A 19,356-nucleotide genomic window follows, 5' to 3' on the forward strand; every position below is an offset into this window, starting at 1 on the left:
CTGAGTATCTTTTGTGTGTTAGCTGCATTTTAATGCAAGCAATATATTCTATGTTACATGCACACATCCTCCATGTCTTCCTCATACTCACCTGTTCTTTTAATTTGGATGGGAAAGAAAATGTCTCTGAGTTCTCTGGGTTCTGAGGATTTCCACACCTCCTGGGTGTTAATTTTGTCCCTCCTTTAGAACAGGTCAGTAGTTCTTATCAGGCATCAGGGTTACTGGCATTAGGCTACACTGATGTGAGCTGAGGCACTATGGTTTCTCCCAGAAGTGAAACCAGGTATCTTTTGAGAGGCATTTAGCCCAAGAAGAGGATTTCCTAGGATTTTAATCATACCCCTTATGTTTTCACCCAAAATACTGTGCTTTGGAGCTGTGCTAATTGACCTGATGTTCTGGTTTTAGATTCATGGTAGTAACCCTCAGAGCTAATTTACACAACGTGCTTTGAACTGAACTTGGTAATGCAAATATAATGTCCTATTAGCAAACTATGAATGGTTCCTACTGGGATTTGTACAATGATTCTGAGTTCATTATTACTGTCATTCAATACTGTGGATGAGCAGAGGAAAAATAATTAAACAAAGTAGTACTTTAAATCCCAGAAGGAATGTAAAATCAACAAAGTTGAAAACCCAGAAGTCTTAACTTGTGTTTAATATATGCACTCTGTGGAAATGGAGGGGGAAGTAAGGGTGTGTGTTAAATACTCAGTGTAGCTGCCCAACTTAATTGGATGGAAAAATTGATACCCAGTGAATCATGTATTTCCCTCAAATGATTCCATATTTCTCCAAGTTTTAGACTGATAATGTTACATGGAAAATGGCTTAAGAAGTATTTTCTTCTAATCCTTCTTTAAATATAAGTCATCTTCCAAAAGTGTTGCTTAGGGATTTAGCTGTGTGACTCCTACTGATATCCCTGGAAGTTTCACGGCTAAAATGCACAAACAGCGCTTTGAAAAAGCCTCTTGCAATCCAACACTGTGGAAGCTTTTGCTGTGTGAGCATTTCTCATTTCTACAACTTGACCTGGTGTTTGCAGCAAAATCTATGTGGGACCTTAAAGTTGAGAAAACTGTTGAATGTTTCTCAACTTGGCATAAACATGCAGGCTGGTACAAGTCCACTTCTATTAGATGGTGGGCAGTTTGTCCCAATGTTTAGAATTGAATTGCAAGGGAAGACGACAGAAAGACCACTCTAATTGTTCAACTGACATATTAGTCCGTCAGCCAGGCAAAGAGGCAGCAGCTCAATTGAAAAATTACTCTCCCAGGTACTGAACTTTAGCACTTGGCTCTATTCAGACTTGAACAAAGTGCCCTAGAAAGTGGGCTGTAATCTGCCTGGCTGCTGCAGACCAGCTCACACCAACAATTTCCCTTGGGCTCAGTTCTTCAGCAGCACCTTTCAGCCTGCTCTTCATTATGTCTTTTTTTCCTGTTTGACTCCTTCCACTTCTCTCTTTGGCACTACTCCAGTGTGTTTCTGGGCAGACTGTCTCTCTTAAGTTCTTAACTGCCCAATAATTAGACTGGATACCTGAGCAGGAAACCCGAGTCATCTTCTTTCTGTTTAGGCTGTGGGATTGGTAAAAAATTGTATTGCTTAGGTGTCGCAGTGATTTGTTGTGGTCCAGGTGGGGGACAATTCCATCTGCCTGTCCACCTTTTCCGTGAAGGGGTGATGAGAAATTAATGGATGTTGTCTGTAGAGCTGATTAATTTGTCCTGAGAGTGTCCAGAAGAAGTTATTGCTGCTCTTGCACCTTAGTGAGAAGGTTAAGAGAGGACGCATAAAATCCCAATTCTGTACATTTTGGAATAGCTTCATAATGCTATTTTTGCTGTAGGTGTTGGGATGTTCTGAAAATGTGGGCCATGATTTTTACCAGAATTGAATTTCTGCCCTATGTCTTCAAAACTTAAGAAATTAAAACTTTCCTTTTCAAGGTGACACTTGAAAAATAATTTAGGTCATGCAGATTACATCAACTAAGCATGTGAAATTGTACCGAAAGAACATTTGATATTAGAAAATGTTCAATTAAGCTACTGTAAAAGAGTCTTCATCAGCCATTGGGAAGTTGTTTCAACATCATGAGAATGATCAGTAAAGTGTCCACAAAATCCTTGCTAGCTTGTACTTAAAAGTTTTCTTTTCTAGAAATGGCTTAAACAGTATAAGTCTGGTATGGAGATCAAAACCAGAAGTGAAATTCCCTGTGGTATTGAATGATTTACAGCTTAAGTGAAAGAGCAAAGCTGACAAAATCTGAAAAAGAGGAATTTGAAAGGCAGAATGGAAACCTGGAAAGAAGAATGGAGGAGAAAATGAGACACGAACAGAACAGACTTAGGAGTGAGGGAAGAAGACAGCTTGGGTCACAGGGCAAACAAAATGTATGAAAAGGAGAATCATAGTCAAAAGTCAAGAAAAAGTGTCAGTTTCACCAGAAACTGTTATTTTCAGGGATTTTTTTTAAAGGCTACTGCATTAAAGCATTTTCCTGCTTTGAAGAATGAGTTCACTCATCCTACTTACAATATAGCACTGCAGAGACTCAATATGAAGGGCAAGGTCTTAAATTTCTTTCTTTTATGGACAGTACATAAATAGAGGTCTTAGTGTTTAATTCAAATAAAAGATTTTCTGTTGATGCTGAAACTGTCTGCTTCAATCTAGAAAGAGATTTTGAGTTAGTAAAACTCTAAGCTAAATATGAATTGTCTGTTTTGAAAAAAAAGAAATAAATCAAAACCAAAAGGTTACAGGGAGCTCTAGATATTTTATCATTTGTCAGGCAAGATATGGGGAAGATGCAGATTTGTGTCTGGCTCTGGTGACAGAAGAGGGTATCAGGGAAAAAAGATATGAAAGAGAGAGTAGCACTAGTGAAGATGACATGGTAATCTGTGATTACTGGAGTTTATCTTCTATTGGAATGTCATTGGAATCCCTTTTTTATTATGCAGTGTAAAGTGGTGTGTACAACTCACTTATAAAGTGCACTTTATCACTCTATGGGAAATCTTAAGCCTTCATTGTGGCCACCTTAACTTAGAGATATTAAAGCTGTTGCTTTCAAGAGCTCTTCTGTAGTAGAGTTTTGCACTAAGAAGTTAATAAGAAAACTAACAAAGAATTTATAGTTTAAGGAGCATTTTTAAGTCAGGCAATTCAATTAATGACCATGTCTTGAATGCAGCTCAAAAAACGTCTGTCCACTCAACAGTGTGCCCTTGTGTCTGTGACTCTGCCCTTTTGGGTGCTCAGGATTAGTAGAAGCACTTAGTGCACATACATTCTTGTAGGTACATCTGTTTTGTTCAGTTGCAGTAATTCTCCCAATTACATTGTGTAAATCTCTGCCCCAGCTTTGTATGTGAGGAGCAGAGAGGTTTTTAAGACATCACTGCATGTTCATGGTCAAAAGCATCATGTTTACATTGATATGTCAGGTATGGCCAAATATTACTTGTGGGTTTAATGGAAGTCATACGCAGTTATGTGCAGGTTGCATAATGCCAGGAGGAAGCAGCTAGGGCAAAGATTATTAGGGATTAAGGAAAGTGGTATATTAAAACTCCCTTGTCCCTGAAATGGCTTCAGAACAGGCTCTGCTCACCCTTTCTGCTGGGCAGCTTCACATTTTTTCTTGTTTGGAAGCCCTGTGGTTGCATTGCAGAAAGGATGCCTGGTATAGCCAACAGTGATCAAGTCAATTACAAAGCGTTTCTGAAAACTTCAGTGTATGTGGGACACTGCTTCTCTGTATCATGGGCTCACTGTCAGCCATTTTTCAAAAAAGAAATTTCTGCTTGTCTGAAGTTTGAAGAGCTCTTCTAGATCCTTGGAGAGAACAGCAGTACAAAAATGTAAGCTAGTGCTATATGCAGGTATCGTTTGTAAGCCTTGGTACAGGAAGTACCAAGGCTTTATTTGATGTAGTTTCAAGGTTGTTAAAAAATAGCTTGCAATGCTGAATATTCTTTCTCAATGCTATTGCAATTTGTATTACTTCTAACCTTCAGTATATACCTTTGAGCTCCGCTTTGCTTTCTTTAAAATTATCTGAAGACTGATGTCTTAGTAGCAATTTGTTCTACTGTGAAGATAAATGTTTGTGATTTTCCTTTGTCATCGATAGCATTAGCTTTTTTAACACTTTTTTCTCCTTTTTTGTTGCTTTTCAAAGCTCTTATGCTTGTGTGCCACTCTCCCTTTAATCTCTTTTAGTAACCAGATTCTGCAGCAGCATTTGGGAGCATATTCCACTTTAAATTTTTTTATTTTTTAATATTTTTTTGCTTTACTACAGTGATGTGTTTTTGTTCCATAAAGAAGTTTTGAACACAAAAAGTTTTTGCATTAAATAATTGTGTTTGTTGAAGTAAAAATATATTTTATCCTCTGACTAAGGGCTGTCTTTCTGTATGTGCCTGGGTTCTTGCTAATCTATATGGCGTTACTACCAAGCATGTTGAGATGGGAAAAAAATAATTAGCAATGTTAAAAGTAGCATGAAATTTTGCAGAGTCCTTTTAAGAAAAAAATTCTGGAGATATTAGAGTGATTCAGAGAAATCTTTGGTCATCTTTCCTTTGTGACCTTAAATTAAAAAGCCAAAGTGGGTTAGTAATTTAATATAATTTTTTAATTGCAATTTAGGTACTAAAACATTAGGTATAATACTGAATACTTGAAAGTTCAGCGGAACAGTCACCTGAAACCAGCTACTGTGTATTTTAGAAGCCCTGATGTTGTTGAATGACTGTGGCGTGTCCAGTGGTCTATGGATCATCAGTATTAGCTGTATAGTATCCTCTTAAGCCCAAAATTTAATTGTGATTTCACTTATTTTCTAATTTTTCTCTTCAGACAAAAATGTTTGACCTGTTCCTGCTTTTCATAACTTAGGCATTAGGTGTTGTCAGTAATTGTCATGGAGCTTAGCCCATGCATAAAGCCTTAATTGTTCTCTGTTGTTTGTCTTGGATAGCTATATAAAGGGCTCATTCTGGGTCTTTTTATCTTATCTAACAGTGTTAAAATAAATCTTACTTCCAGGAAAAACTTGTGGCAATTCAAGTAACAAGTTTGAACTCTTCTAGTGCCTTTGCACATGTTGAGTCTGGTTGCCTTGTTTGGGTGTGTAATGATTTCCAGATGATGTCTTGTGACTGCTGACAATCTACAGAGGGCAAGATGGACACATGGTTCTCCTTGATGTTCAGACTTTGCTTTGTAAGGAGAAAGGGAAAAAAAGAATTTTTTTTTTTTTTTAGAGTAGGGGGGCTGAACAGATGGTCTGTAGAGGATCGAGGTAGTAGGTAGCAAACAGGCAGAGAGGAAAATCAGGTAAGAGAAAATGTAAGCACATTTCTCTCTGATACATCTGCCTTCCCCTTAGTTTCTTCCCTGCTGCTTAGTAAAGAATGGAAGGGAGATAGGTTTCCTTTCATTCTCCATTCCTTTCTCATGGTTTTTGGAAAAGAGATGGTACTTTCAATATTAATGTAGATTAATAGGGTGTTGTGTAACAAAGTGTAAACAATGATTCTGGTGGCTGCAGAGAAGCAAGCAAAACAGGCTGCCCCTATCCATGTGATGGAATGGGAGAGGAAAACTCAACCCTCACTTTCCCATAGAATTCAGGAGCTTCCATCCCCCAAGGATGTTGTCAGTGAAGATCTCCAGTATTCTTCGAGAAGTGGTACTGCACAGTCACTCTGGAGCTAGAAATTGTGCATGGATCTACATCCTCTCTAATTTTAAATAAAGTCAAACCTGTCTGCAATGAAGAAAACCTTTCTGGGGCAAGTTTGCTTATATATGTCAGCAGTGTAAAGCAGAGAGAGAGCTTGGTTTGAGCTCAGATTTCCTTGCAGAGAGAATGTTGTCATCCAGTACTAAACACATGAAGTAGGAATGGTTTCCTCCCTGGCTTTCTGCAGCCAATTTAAAATTCCATTTGGTGCACTCCAATAATTTGTGGCTTTTGAATAATTTGTGGAAAAGTAACCAAACCTATGATAGGGGATCTGTACCTAGCCTGTGGGTACTTCAGGGGAGAAGCTGGAAGGCCAGGAGGCTGCTTCCAGACCTGAGGCTGGACAGGTGGGTGGTCTGGTGCTATTTGCTTTGTAACTCTCCCAACACTTTATATAGTCTCTTAAAGTATCAGGGCAGGTCTTTTGTCATGTAGTTATGTGCTCTGGTGACTGCTGGGCCAACATCTCACCTATCACCCTGTAGTTTAGAATCAGTACCCTTGTTTGATACTGCTTAATAAAACTGTAAAATTCCAGCCGATTTTTTTTTTTAAGGTAAATTATTTACTGAAAGTAATTTGCCTCCTTCTGCCTGCTGTCTCCCACACGTAGCATGGAAGGAATCCCTATGTCAGGTTTGACAGATTTTACAGAAATTTGAAAGAAACTCAGAAGCCATATGAAAGTATGGTAATTCTCTTGAATTTAGGCAATTTAATCATCACAGAACTTGAAGAGTCACCTGTCTCTTTGGATGAAAAGTACTGCATACAACAAAGAAGGTTCAGGAGGCAGATTCTGAGAATGTCTGGTTCTCAAATGTGCCTTTTTATGCAGGGTGGTTTTCCCCTGCTCCCTGTCACCTCTGCAAAACTTTTATGCCTTGTTCAGAGACAGAATTGTCAGTTGTTACAGGCAGAGCTGCTGGCACCTCCTGTCATTTCTCTCTGTAAGATCTATTTTCTGTTTTTTATTTCTTTGTCAAACTTCTGTTCATTCTGAGATTTTCCATAACTTATATCTGCCCTGACATATAACTTGAGAGCAGAATGTGGCTTCTCTGTTAAAATCAGTATTTTCTGTATGCTATCTATGTTTAGCTGTAATTTTTTACGTCAAAGGCAAGGTGCCACTTGTCTTATTGCAGGCTCATAATCATTGTTGCAGCAAGGTCTACAAATTAAGCCATCTGTAAATATGTTGAGAACTTTGACACAAGCAGAAGGAGCATTTTCTTTGCCTTCTTCTTCTATGTGTAAAATACTGCCATCTTTCCAAATGAGCTGGTACTTGGCCTTTATGTGATCTCCTAGAGAGAGGAAGCTGGTTCTCCTGGGCTTGCAGTGCCCACCCATTCCCAGCATGTGTAGAGGTTAAACTATGCTTCCTCCTGTTCAGGATGTACCAACGTGTTTGGTAGAAATTGAACAGTAGACCTTCTGTATCCACAACTCCAAAGGGAACTTCCTGAGGAAGGCAAGTTTTTCACACTGTACTTTCAGTCTTTTCCTGTTTCAGTGTAGCATTAGGGGAAAAATGCTATGCTGTCCTGTGTTCTGCCAATTTTCTATTTCTCTATTACTCTTCATATATTTTTATTACTTCTCGTATTTTTCCAAAGTTAGAGGGTATAAAGTAGAAGTATAAAAGGTTTTAAATGTAAGAGTGAGCAAAGTATTTTAAGGCAGGGATGCTCCAAACGGAACCTTTAATTGTTTGCTTCTATATATCAGAAGAGTTGCCCTGTGGTGTCAGAGCACTGCTTAGTGCTGGAGAGGCAAGTGATGCTGATGGAAATCTTCATATGGACAAGATACAACATGCTGCATCCCTCTGAGAGCTCTGAAAGCAGTGGAGTGTCATTTGACAATGGATCCCTGAAAGGCCCCTGTTCTCTTCTGGGATGGGATTATGATAAAATCAACATTGCCAAATCACCCAGCAGTTGCTGCAGACTCTTCTCTATCCAGAGGGACTGTGACTTTCTAGCAGCCCTGCATAGTTCAGCTTTGCTGCATTCACAGGTCTCAGTCCCTCTGGATGGAGAAGAGTCTGCAGCAACTGCTGGGTGATTTGGTAATGTTGATTTTATCATGATACATTCACAGGTTTCAGTTCCAGCAGAGCTGCTGTTCCTGAACTGCCTGCCACAGTATGCCACTGCAAAGCACAGCTTTTCATTTGTGTGGCAGGACTGTATCCTGTTCTCCAGGCTAGCTGTTTACAGAAGGAGGGAAAAACCTTATGATTGAGTGATGGAATCATCTCCAATTAGGCAGAGAGTATTTTCAACTCTATCAAGTAAGATTGGGTTGTGTCTTTAAATGTCTGGCTTTAATTTCTTAGATGTTCAGTGTAGATTTTTGTGTTTCCAGTTCACCTTTACATAGTGTTTCTAATTGCGGAATAGCCAGTCCATTTGGACTCCTCAATTTTGGCCACTTCATCTCTGGTGGCAATAATTTCCTCAGGCTGATCTTGTGTTGTTCTGCAATGATATTTAGAGGATTAGCACATGTCTTAGAACAAAACACAATTACTGGAAGAGACAGGTAGTAACTACATATCTCAGTACGTACTTCATTACTGGAAGACAGGGAACCAGCACAGAATTTTGTTTGCCTTTTTGTTTTGCCTTTTTTGCTTGCCTTTTGCACTTTTTAAATAAGGCACTTATTTTTGTCCATTTAATCCTGGCCTTTTCTGTTCTTTCTACTAGAGTTCCTTGGGAACAATGCACTGGAGAGAGGCCATTGTTCTTCACAGAGAGCTTGTTCTTTGGGGTTTTCCCCTGTCTGTCTGCAGGATGCAAAATTCCTTACCATTCTGTAATCCAAAATCATGTTCCTGAGGCTTGATGAATCATCTTGACATGTAGATGGGCAGCTGAGATGTCATCTCTGAAGTTTGACTCACTTTTCAAGTGAACCTTTAAATATATCAAAGCCATTCTTCAGTTTTTCAGACCCCAATTTCACACATTAATGTAGTCTGTCTTCCATGACAGAAAGGATCAGAATCATTTTCTTAGAATCATTTTCTCCATTCACTTTTCTCTTAGCATTAATAACAATTTCTACATTTAAAAAATAGAGACAGGGCAAGCAACATGTCAGCCTTGTTCACACCTGGTTCTGTCCTCAGAGTTTGCCCCAGGTGCATCAAAGCATGTCCTTGCAGTTATTTTTACTTTTATGTCCTTCTTAAGAGGCAAATCTCATCTAGATCCTTAAGCCAGGAAAAAATCTCATTGAAGCCAGTGGGAGTTTTGTTCTACCTTACTAGTAAAATATTTGAGAAGGCACATAATGCTTGTGGATCAGAAAGGCTAATTTTGTAGGCGTCAGGCTTGTCATGCAGGCAGGTAATGTCTGGTCGTTCTTTTCATGGTGGGTGTTGATCTAGGAGCCATTGCAGGTCTTCCAGTCTTTAATTTTGTGTAAAAATGTGTGTCATTATTAATTCACACTATCTATGTATTAAAAAAAAAAAGGTAAAAAGAAAAAGTAAAATAATAAAAAAAAAGAAATAATAATTTTTAGGATGGAAGGCAAAAAATTTACTTTGGACTTTGTATCTCTGGGGCTCAGTGGATTACTTGTCTGGTGGAGAACTACTGACCTGTGAAAACTACCTGTGATATTGACTACCATTTTTTTAAGCCCCTTATTCAATTTTAAAGACTTATTCTTCTGAGTTGCCAAGCATGCACATCTGGAGCACATATGAACTCTAGGTTCAAGGTGTCTCCAGTCAGATACTCAGGTTTTTTATGAAGTTTTAGAAAATATTGATCACAGAATCCAAAGCATATATCATAGTCCATAGGTATTTTTAAATTAAATTTTTGAGGACCAAAGAATAAGAGACCAAAGAATAAAAGTGATGATACACTTTCATGTGCAGGCTCTAATAATCATTGTAAATAATAGAAATAGCATTACCTCACTGGGGCTGCTTTCAGATGAGAAGTGACAAGTGGTGTTATTTTAAAAGAACACTATGTAGGTTAATTGTTGAATGATATTTATGCAGCTTCTAAAATGGCAGATTTACCTTCTGCAGCAACTGAAAGGCCACCACAGGAGCTCACTGCTGTTCCTCTGTTCTGTCTGACCAGGACTGCTTCCAAGACTGGACGTTGCTGTTGTAAGGAGGAAGAAAAATTTAAGATTAAGTAAGGGAAAGAAATGCTTACGCACTTCTTAAAAATTAAGACCTCACAAGAAAAGTTTATTTTTAGTCTTAGCAAATAACCTGGTGTCTGATCTTCTGTGAGTATTTATACTTCTTTATTTTAATCGAGAATTTATACTTTTTTATTTTAATAACTCCCCTCAAGGCCAATATAAGCGAAACGTGTGAATCCCCAGAAAACTGATGGAAAAGGCAACCCCATTCACTTAAATATAAAAATAAACCATTTGGCATGCAGAAAAGAATCTCATAAACTATTATATCTTTTCTTTCTCTGTCATCTAGCACTTTCTTGGCCAGATTGAAGGCACACACAGTCTCCTGTATGCATTTTTTTGCTTTGAAGTGATGGTGAATAGATTCATTGAATTAGAACAAAAAATCTGCTAATCTGTTGCTTGTCTTCTTTTTCAATGGATGATCTAAAAAGCTGGAAGTATTCTGTATTTGTTACAGTGCTGTCTGCAGTTTGTTGCAAGGGAAGTAACCTTAATCAGATTTTAAGGTGTGTTTTCCTTCCAGCAAAATCTCCAGGTCACAGCTTTTCCAATTACACAGAAAAGAAGGCAAGGAGACAAAGCTAGTCTGGGGAGCTTTCTCTTTCAGCAGCAAAGTTTGCATTTCTTTTAATGTAGTTAAAACGTTTGACAGTAGAGAGTAGGGTGTAGTGATGTGAGGTGATTTCCAAATGAGTGTTAGCTTTTTGCTGACCTACTTTTGACTAGTGGTGTATTCTTGTCCATTACTTTTTGTCATTGAATAATGCTGATATATTAAGCTGTGTGCTTCAAGGGCATTGTAAAATTGCGTGTAGGGGCAGGACTGAACTGTGAAAGTGTGAATTACTCTATCAGATCAAACCCAATTAAAAAGTGACAAGCACAGCAGGAGAAATTGAAAGCAAGGTTTATCTTTCATGTAACGTAAGAAGTCACTATATCGGTTAGAAACAAAGTGAGTGTGAAACAGATTCCCCACCTCTTCTCATCCCTCTCCAAAAATTAATAATATCTGCTGACTTTATTATCTAAAAGAATAAGCCCCTGAGTTGTTACAGCTCATGTTGAAGGACACTGTGACAATGGCAAGAGAAGGGGAAGTACAGCACCCGTGCACCTTGAAGCTATTTGCTATCAAAGCATGCACTGGGCCTCAGGTCAGCACATTTGGGGATTGATGGATAGGGAGTTTGGAAGAAGTGGTGGCCATTTATATAAAGCTGTAGTGTGTCATTAAAGGAAGACTTGGAGTCTTACAGGCTCTCTGCAGTTCTGCAGGAAGTGTAGGAATAAAAGCATGGTAAGGAAACTGCACTTTTACTAAGCTCTGTAGTTACAGAACTACTACAAGCTAGGGAAAGTTATTTAGTCTCTAGTGCCATTGCAGAAATCCTTATAAACCCTTTTGCATAACATCCACCAGCACTCTTCTAATGATTAGTTGGGCCTGTGAATGTTTAAACTAATGTAGTCATCTATGTACAATATAATATTTCAGAGTTCTACTTCCAGACTACTGGGGCTGTGGTGGGTTTGGGTTTTTTGTTCGTTTCAGGTCTTTCTGTTGTTTGGTTGGCTTGTTTGTTTGCTAATCCAATAAACTCATAAAATAAGCAAAATAAAACAAAAAACCCCCAACCAAAACGTAAATCAACTTTGCACAATGTTTCTGTCCCATACTTGCTATTGCATTGCAGACAACTTCAGGGATGTGTGACTGCTGCGTGACCTGGTGAGCACCACCTTCTGCAGGCAGTCAGTGTTACACTGACCCTGATGCTTGCTGCTAATGCTATTACCTCAGTGAACTCCTGAGTGTGTGTGTGTGTGAACAGCTGATTTGGCTAATGCTGAGTTTTCAGGTTAGGCTTTAGTGTGTGACATTCTATTTTGTGAAGGAAAAATCCCAACAAACAGAAAAGGGGAAAATGGGAAGCAGTTGATGTGTGTAAGCTGCGCTTGGAGATAACGTATTGTAAGGAAGATAGGGGAGATGGGTGGGTAAAGTCACAGGATACCTGATCCATGTAGCAAGTTCTGCCCATGAAAACAGGGATGCTCTGTAGGATGCATCTTCATATAAAATAGAAATCTGATGTACAGCAAATTAAGACTTTAAAAGAGACCAACTGATTAACAGTCGTACTAGACTTGGACTTGGCAAGCAGCTGTTAGGGCGAGGAAAAAGGGTTGTCATAATGTGAAAATGGTTATTATGTAAAAGCCTCCCTTTTCCTGAAACATGTTTACCTTCTCCCCATTGGTACCATTGATGGAGTACCAATGGTCATTCAAAAGAACAGCTTTATTGTTGTGTGTTATGATAAGTAGTCTTTCGGAGTGTCTTCTGGGTCAGGATGTTATAGGGACTCAGACATTATCTAGGTCTGAACTTTAAAAATAAACACACAGCTATCCCCCCAGACACCAAACCACAAAAACCCCAAACTAAATTTCACAGTGATCTTAAGTGGTATTTCTTTCCATTCTATAGTGTTTTTGTTTTATCAGAAAAAGTTTGATGCAAGATTGATAACCATTTAAAGAACCCTTCCGTGTGAACCGATGCATTTGTTAGTCTTGCTTACTTCTTCTAGAGGTAAAGAGGAGGACCTAGCTGTGTGGATAATATTTCTTTTTTTGTGAAGATGATGGTTTTTTGGCTGTTGTTTTTGTCCTTGTTTTTTATTTTGTCAAGGGGACACTTCTACAAACTGTGCCTTTGCTAGTCTCACCATTTTTCTGGCATAACCAAGAGGTTAATGCATTCGTTATAGATCTATTATTATAATATAGATACAATAGACTTTCAAGAAAAAAAGGGAGAAGACACCCACACTGTAATTTGAATGAGAAAAAGATTAATGAAATTCTTATTCCTGATATGTGTAAAATATGTGGGTAAGAGATTAGTTGGTTTAAAAAAGAAAGCCCACACAAAACTGTACAGCTATGCCATTACCTAACTTTGACCTTTATTTTGCAGTGACCACTGTAAAAGAAAATGCTGAGAAGTATATGCAGATTCTGGAGGATAAACTACATAGGTAAGGATGATATCAAGAAAACCTTTGAAATCTTAAAAATGTTTGTACATGCAGCATTGATAAGCATAAAAGTGTTAAGAAACTTGCATTAGAGTAATGCCAAAAATGGTTCCATGCAGGAAATCCTGTGTGTGTTAAGAGCTCTGTTCATCTGTGTTCAGCAGCCTGGCAAAGCCAGGTATGAGAAAGAATCACTGTGTTCTCCAGTGCACAGGACTGCTCTGGAGCTGTGGTGGTCCAGCCAGAAACCTCAAAGCATTGGGGATATGACAGCTGGTTAAAAAAAATCACCCTTCTGCTCCTATGCAAAACCCAACTCTGAGTAGGGTCAAGGAATCCCTTACCAGAATTCTGGGCAACTTTGGCAAGTAATGACAGTGTGTAGAACAGTTTGGAAAAAATGCCAATTTGGGGTATTGTGGAAAGCAAATATAAACCAAGACAACAATAAAGATATTTTAAGAACTGAATCCCAATGCAGAGTTTACAGATTTTTATGCTTTTGTTTTTTTGGAAACAAATGCTAACATTTATATTTCCTTCTCTTGCTGCATGAAGGGGGCTCTAGGTGACCTACTCTGACTTTAGGCTTCTTCTTGAGTAATGGTTAGCAAATATTACAGTGCTGTTGTAATGGAATCTTCTGTGTTAGTGAACTTTGCCTTGAACAAGTCTATTTGTATTGAAAAAGCCTTTCATGGGTTGTAATTGGAGTTTGTGTCCTAACAAAATGCAATCCACCAAATTAGCATCACTTCCATTTCCATTATTGAGCAGGTATAGTTAATAAATTGTTGCCCTTGCTATTTTTTTTGTTGTTGTTGTATTGGTAAAGAGAGGGTTCTATATATTTAGTTTTGCTCACTCATACTTTTGAATATAGAAATATTTATTTTACTCAACTCTTTAAATTTAAAGATATTCATATCTGAATGAAAAGTTATGGAAACAGATCTGAAGATCAAGTTTTGTGTCTGTGTGCTGCCTGACCCTTTCTTGATAACATTTTTATTCCATATACTCCAGTCCATAAGTTTAAGACGGGTCTTAAGGATTTTGTGTGCTGTCTTTTGGAAAACCATACTCTTTATTTAAAAAATAAAGTATAATGACATGTTTTGCTGCTTCTAGACTATATGGATTTAATTGACATATCAGGCTTCCAGAAGGAAGTAAATTTCTCTTTAAGTGCTAAATACTTGGAGAATATGTATGTTTGTTTCTCCTTCCAGAGGTTTATCAGATAGAATTTACAGGTCCCAGATGGTGAAGATTCAGTCCTGAACTTGTTTTCCAAGATGTGCAAATGGTATTAGTCTAAAAATAGTTCAAGTAATTAAGGGCTAAGAATTTGTTTGAATATTGGTGGAAAGAGAAAATCTTGAATGTTTTTATCAGAAAGAAGTTTCCAAGATACTATGTCTTGAAAAATATTTTGCTTTTATGCTAATAAGGTGGTTATAGAGATTTTTTAAAAGTTTTTTAGATCTTTAAGTAATTAGCTATTCCTACATTACAGCTTGAGCAATAAAAAAAAAAGGTAAGCAAGAGCCCGAGAGGCTTCCCTGAACCCTGCCCCTGCTTAGAGCAGTAACTTGAGAGAGTTTTTCTTTTTCTGGTCTTGATGTAGATGCTCAGATTACTCATTTATATATATCATAAACTAAAGAAAAAGTCTCTAAGGAAAGTTTAAAGAGTAAGTTTTAAGATTACATTTTAGACAGAGGTAGAATTTGCATCTGGCTCATGGATGTACCTTTGGGGATGCTCTTGAAACCAGAAGAGGATCAAGTCTGGGAAGCATGAATTCAAATAAAGCTCTAAAACTTTTCTCAAGATGAATCATATAATTTTGCCAGGTAATGTTTCAAATAGAAACAGCCTAGATTCGGAACACTTCAATTTAAGATATAGCTTCAAATAAAGTAGAATTCTTAGAAATGTCATTTTTGACCACTTTGTAACAGAAGGAAGTTAATGAATAAAACTCATAATGAAATAGCTTTAATGGTTCAAGTTTAAAAAATACCAGTTTTGTCAGTTAATTACACACACACACACACACACGTCTTTTTCTCTTTTATTTTCTTAAGAAAAGCTTGGAATATATTCCTCTTGTCTTTTTTTTTTTTTTTTAATGGTTGAAGTGGACGGAGGGGAACCTAGCTAATTTGCTGGAGTAGTTTTTGGGGAGGTGGGCTTTTTGTTGGTTGGTTTGTTTTTTAAACAAATGCAATGCTTTTGACTGTGGCCTAAATGCATCTGTTGTCAGGTAGCTTAATAGAATATGTTTGATTAGGAGCACTACTCTTTTGATAGCCTTGCACCTAAAAAAAAGGAAAATATGCATTGACAAAAACATGAAATATGTTCATTATCTGATAGTTTCACCCCAAGGAAGACAAACCACCCACTAAGTATACAGATTACTTGACATTGTTTTTTCCATCTTTAAAATATAGGTTATAATCTGAGAATGGATTGACAGTTGTTGAGGACAGTATTCTCCAAGAAAAGAATGAACAAATAGCCTGTTTAAAAATGCTGCTGTCTGTCTCTTTCCCAGTCATCAGCATACATCAAGCCATTCCTCAAGTTCATACATTAAATCACTATCTGCTCTCTTGAGAGTGTAAATATGATTGCCATCTCTTCCACGATAGACCTTGCAAGTTGCTTACTTTTAGTTAGTAAACAGGAGATGTGCAAAAGTGGTCAGAGTTAGCATAATGAAAGTGAGTTCAGCAGAGACATCTGTCTGTGTGAATATCTGAAGTACAAGAAGTTTTGCGTGGATAACTTCAGCTCATCACTTGAGCCATGTAGGAGGGACTGTACAGGAGAAGTTTACTGTAATTGTCTGATCTAGCTCATTGGAATTCAGATGAGCATCTTTTCATGGGACCCTTGTTCCACAGAAGGTGGTTTTTTTTTCATTTTGCTTGTTTCCACACCAAGTGAAGGCTCTGCTAGCACTTTATATCACTAACATGAATAAAGTGGGCTTCAACCATCCAACCTTTTCAAAAACCACCAATTTCTGCCATAAGTGAGCTTAAGTCACATAAATGGGTGAGGATCACAAACTAATCCTAGGAGAGAGTGCTGGAAAGCCATAAAATATTTAATCTTGAGCTGTTAGTGCCTGTACATCATGTTATACAAACTCTGATGTCTGCTATAGGAGAACTGCTGTGCTAAGGCTGCTGAGTCAGGCTTTCCAAAAGCTTTTCTCTCTTGTCTATGGAGCAGCACAGGCATGCTTGGGAGTGCCAGATGGTCTGTGGTAATTTTGTGTAACCCATGACCCTCCTCAGTTGTGCTGAGGACTGTTTCAGCTGCTGGTAAGGTAGTATCTTAGCTGTGCACAATTAGGACTGAAATGTCATCTTTGCCTGCCTCACCCCAAGACTGTATTTTCTACTGTGCTTCCAAGAGACCTTGCAGCCCCATCCCTTGATGGATAACGATCTGATCTTACTTGGCTTACCAACAGTTCTGCTGCTGGAATGTTAAACTGTAGGTTAGACAAAATGCTAGATCCTTCTTGTGACTCATTTAGTCCCTTTCTTCTTCCCAGCTGGTCTAAGTCATACACAGCTGTGAGAACATTAGCTCCAAAATTCTGAGCAGCAGACACTTTATATGCGGTGATGCATTCCTTTATATCTCTTGGCCCACATGCTGATGACTTCTAAATCCCTTATCATAGCTGCCTCAGGCTGGAAACAATTTTTTTGTACCAGCTGATGTAAAGATGACATTTCTTGAGCTGAGGGAATTTAATGTGATTGTACTGTTCTCCAGACCTCAAAAGATTATGCTGTGACTTCCATTCATCACAAAAACAGGGCTTTTAAGTGGCTTTTCCTAATTCCAAGATAGGAATCATGAAATTATTTTGGGGGAATAATATTGCTCAAGAATAACTAGTGGCAAATTACACAAAGGTGTTTTATTGAGCTACTTTCTGTGCTGCAAGAGAGGGAAAATGCATAAATATAACACAATGCAATACTGCAATGACTGTAGTTTGCCATTGTTGAATGATACAGCACTGGGTAACTTTGCAAATGTGTGCAAAACCTTTCTTCTTTAATTGACTCTCTTTCACTGTTTGTCTTTGGTTCATTTTCATATTAATGGTGCCTTTGTTTTTACTCATGGATACACAGTATGGAAAACATTGTGGTGTCTAACTGATGTAAGTTGTGCTCATCTGCCTGGCTCCTGCTTCACTGTGGTGTTAAGATGGTTGGTGTGATACAGATAACTTGCATTTATTGAAGCAGCAGAAATTGGGCCCAAGGTGTGTTTTACCTGATCTCATCTGTGATTTTTTTTTAAGAGTTTCAGTCAAATGTCACTTGACTAGCTCAGAACAAATGTAGCTGCAGCCTGGTTGCTCAGAATGCTAGGCATTCATGTATTCTGTATCAGAAACGAGGGTTTCTCATGCAGGCAGTGTTGTTAATGCATTTGAGTATGTCATCTTCACTGAGCTCTGTCCCTCCAGACAAGGTATTCCATGTTCTGAGGGTCCCATGCCATAAGAGAACAGGTCAGGATTAAATGCCACCACAACGTATTCCAGTTTACATTAAAATGAACAATGTTAAAAGTTACTGTCTTCCCTTATTATTCATTGCTAGCTTGCATGCCACGTCTCAAGTCTCCTTTATAAAATGCTATGGTTTTGGGAGCAAAGGTGGGTATGAATACTCTGAATAGCACAGCACAATGAAAGGCCAGTGTTTCATACTAGTTATGGTCTTAAAGATGGTCTCAGAGGACATCAAAAGCACTGTGTGTCTTTGCAAATGTGTAGCTATCTTTGTTGTTCCTGTCTATATGGCATATTTTGTGTTTTAATTTAATATTGATTATATAGGGATAGTTTCCCCAACTGTGTTGTTGGGAATCTTCTGAATTTGCTGTGATAAAATGAATTCTTGCTACAAGGGGAGGAGAATTTTTTTTATATCCTAAGGCACCTTTTATATCCTGGTTTAAGGTGTGGAGGAAGATTTTTGCAGTAAGGGAGGGATGAGATGGGTAGGCTTTTGGGCCCCACAGTGCTCTGGGGGAAGGGGACATAACACAAAATTTACTTCTTCACTTTAAGTCCTAGTAGGCAATTAGTGTTGCACCAATGTATATGTGTTACATATAAGATTTTTTAATGACTGGCTTCTATAGGAGAAGATAAGAAGTGAAGAAGGGCACAAGAATTACAAATTCAGAAATTGCTATTGCCTTCCTCTTTTTGTTTTTTTTGTTATTTTGCCTGTTCAGAAATGCTGGGTCACAAATACTGATTTTTAATTGGGAGGTGGGGGAACTATGGCACATGACCATACTGTTTGATAAGAAAGCTCTTATGAAAGAGCAGAGAGCTATGTTCTTTTTAGCTATTCTGAGCATTGAAACTACATCTTTTTAGGAAAAAAAAAAAAAAAGGTCAGATTTGAAGCTAGTTTCTAGTGCCTCAGAGCTTCAGAAAAAGCAAATCACATGGTTGAACAGCCTTTACTAACTCCCTGTCCATATTAATTCAGGTTTCATACAGGGTTTTTTCCAAGTTACTGAATTAACCAGTAGTTAGTGTGCAGCATTGTCAAGGACAAGGAGACAGGGGATTTTGTTGCTTATTCATGGAAAATCTTGCCCCCTTTCCCTCTAGGCTCTTTGTCTTCCATTCATTTTATTCTTAGGATAGCAAAAATCATCAGAGGGCAAGGTTGAGTCTCCCCTTCTGAAAACAGAAAGTATTGCCCTTGCTTGAAAAGAAAACGTGATGAAAGTTCACAGCCTCTCTAGCTGGTTAGTATTTGTGTGTTTTGTTAGGATTTTGTCTTATTCTGTACGCCCTTTTCTTACGTTGCATTATTCTGGTGCTGGTCACTCATGCCTGCAAAGCTAGAGTTCAACATTTTGCTGAAATTCATGAGTGTCACGTTCTTGTGGCTTAACCCCAGCCAGCAACCAAGCCCCACACAGCCCCTGGCTGCCTCCCCCAGCAGTGGGATCAGGGAGAGAGCAGGAAGGGGAAAGTGAGAAAACTCATGGGTTGAGATAAAGACAGTTTGATGGGGAAAGGAAAAGCTGCATGCACGAGCAAAGCAAAACAAGGAATTAATTCCCAGCTTCCCCTGGGCAGGCAGGTGTTCAGCCATCTCCAGGAGAGCTGAGCCCCTCACGCATAGCAGTTACTTGGGAAGAGAAATGCCATCAATCCGAACATCCCCTCCACCTTCCTCATCTTCCCCCCCACCCCTTTATATACTGCTCATGATGCCATATGGTCTGGAATATTTCCTTGGTC

The 19,356-nt window shown here is 38.4% G+C and overlaps 1 protein-coding gene across 5 annotated transcripts in view; it reads left to right on the forward strand.

The window, feature by feature from the left end:
- Window positions 1-19,356, forward strand: part of DISC1 (DISC1 scaffold protein) — a 188,545-nt gene that overhangs the window by 134,778 nt on the left and 34,411 nt on the right. For all 5 annotated transcript variants that reach the window (XR_014850833.1, XM_085055473.1, XM_085055476.1 and 2 more), the window contains one exon: window positions 12,971-13,031. Coding sequence is in view for 4 of the 5 variants with exons in the window: in XM_085055473.1 (XP_084911599.1) it covers window positions 12,971-13,031 (61 nt within the window). In the remaining variant the exon portion in view is untranslated. The remainder of the gene's footprint in view (window positions 1-12,970; window positions 13,032-19,356) is intronic.

Source organism: Lichenostomus cassidix, chromosome 3, assembly GCF_008360975.1.
Source record: "Lichenostomus cassidix isolate B80296 chromosome 3, HeHo_3.0, whole genome shotgun sequence".
Taxonomy (NCBI): Eukaryota; Metazoa; Chordata; class Aves; order Passeriformes; family Meliphagidae; genus Lichenostomus; species Lichenostomus cassidix.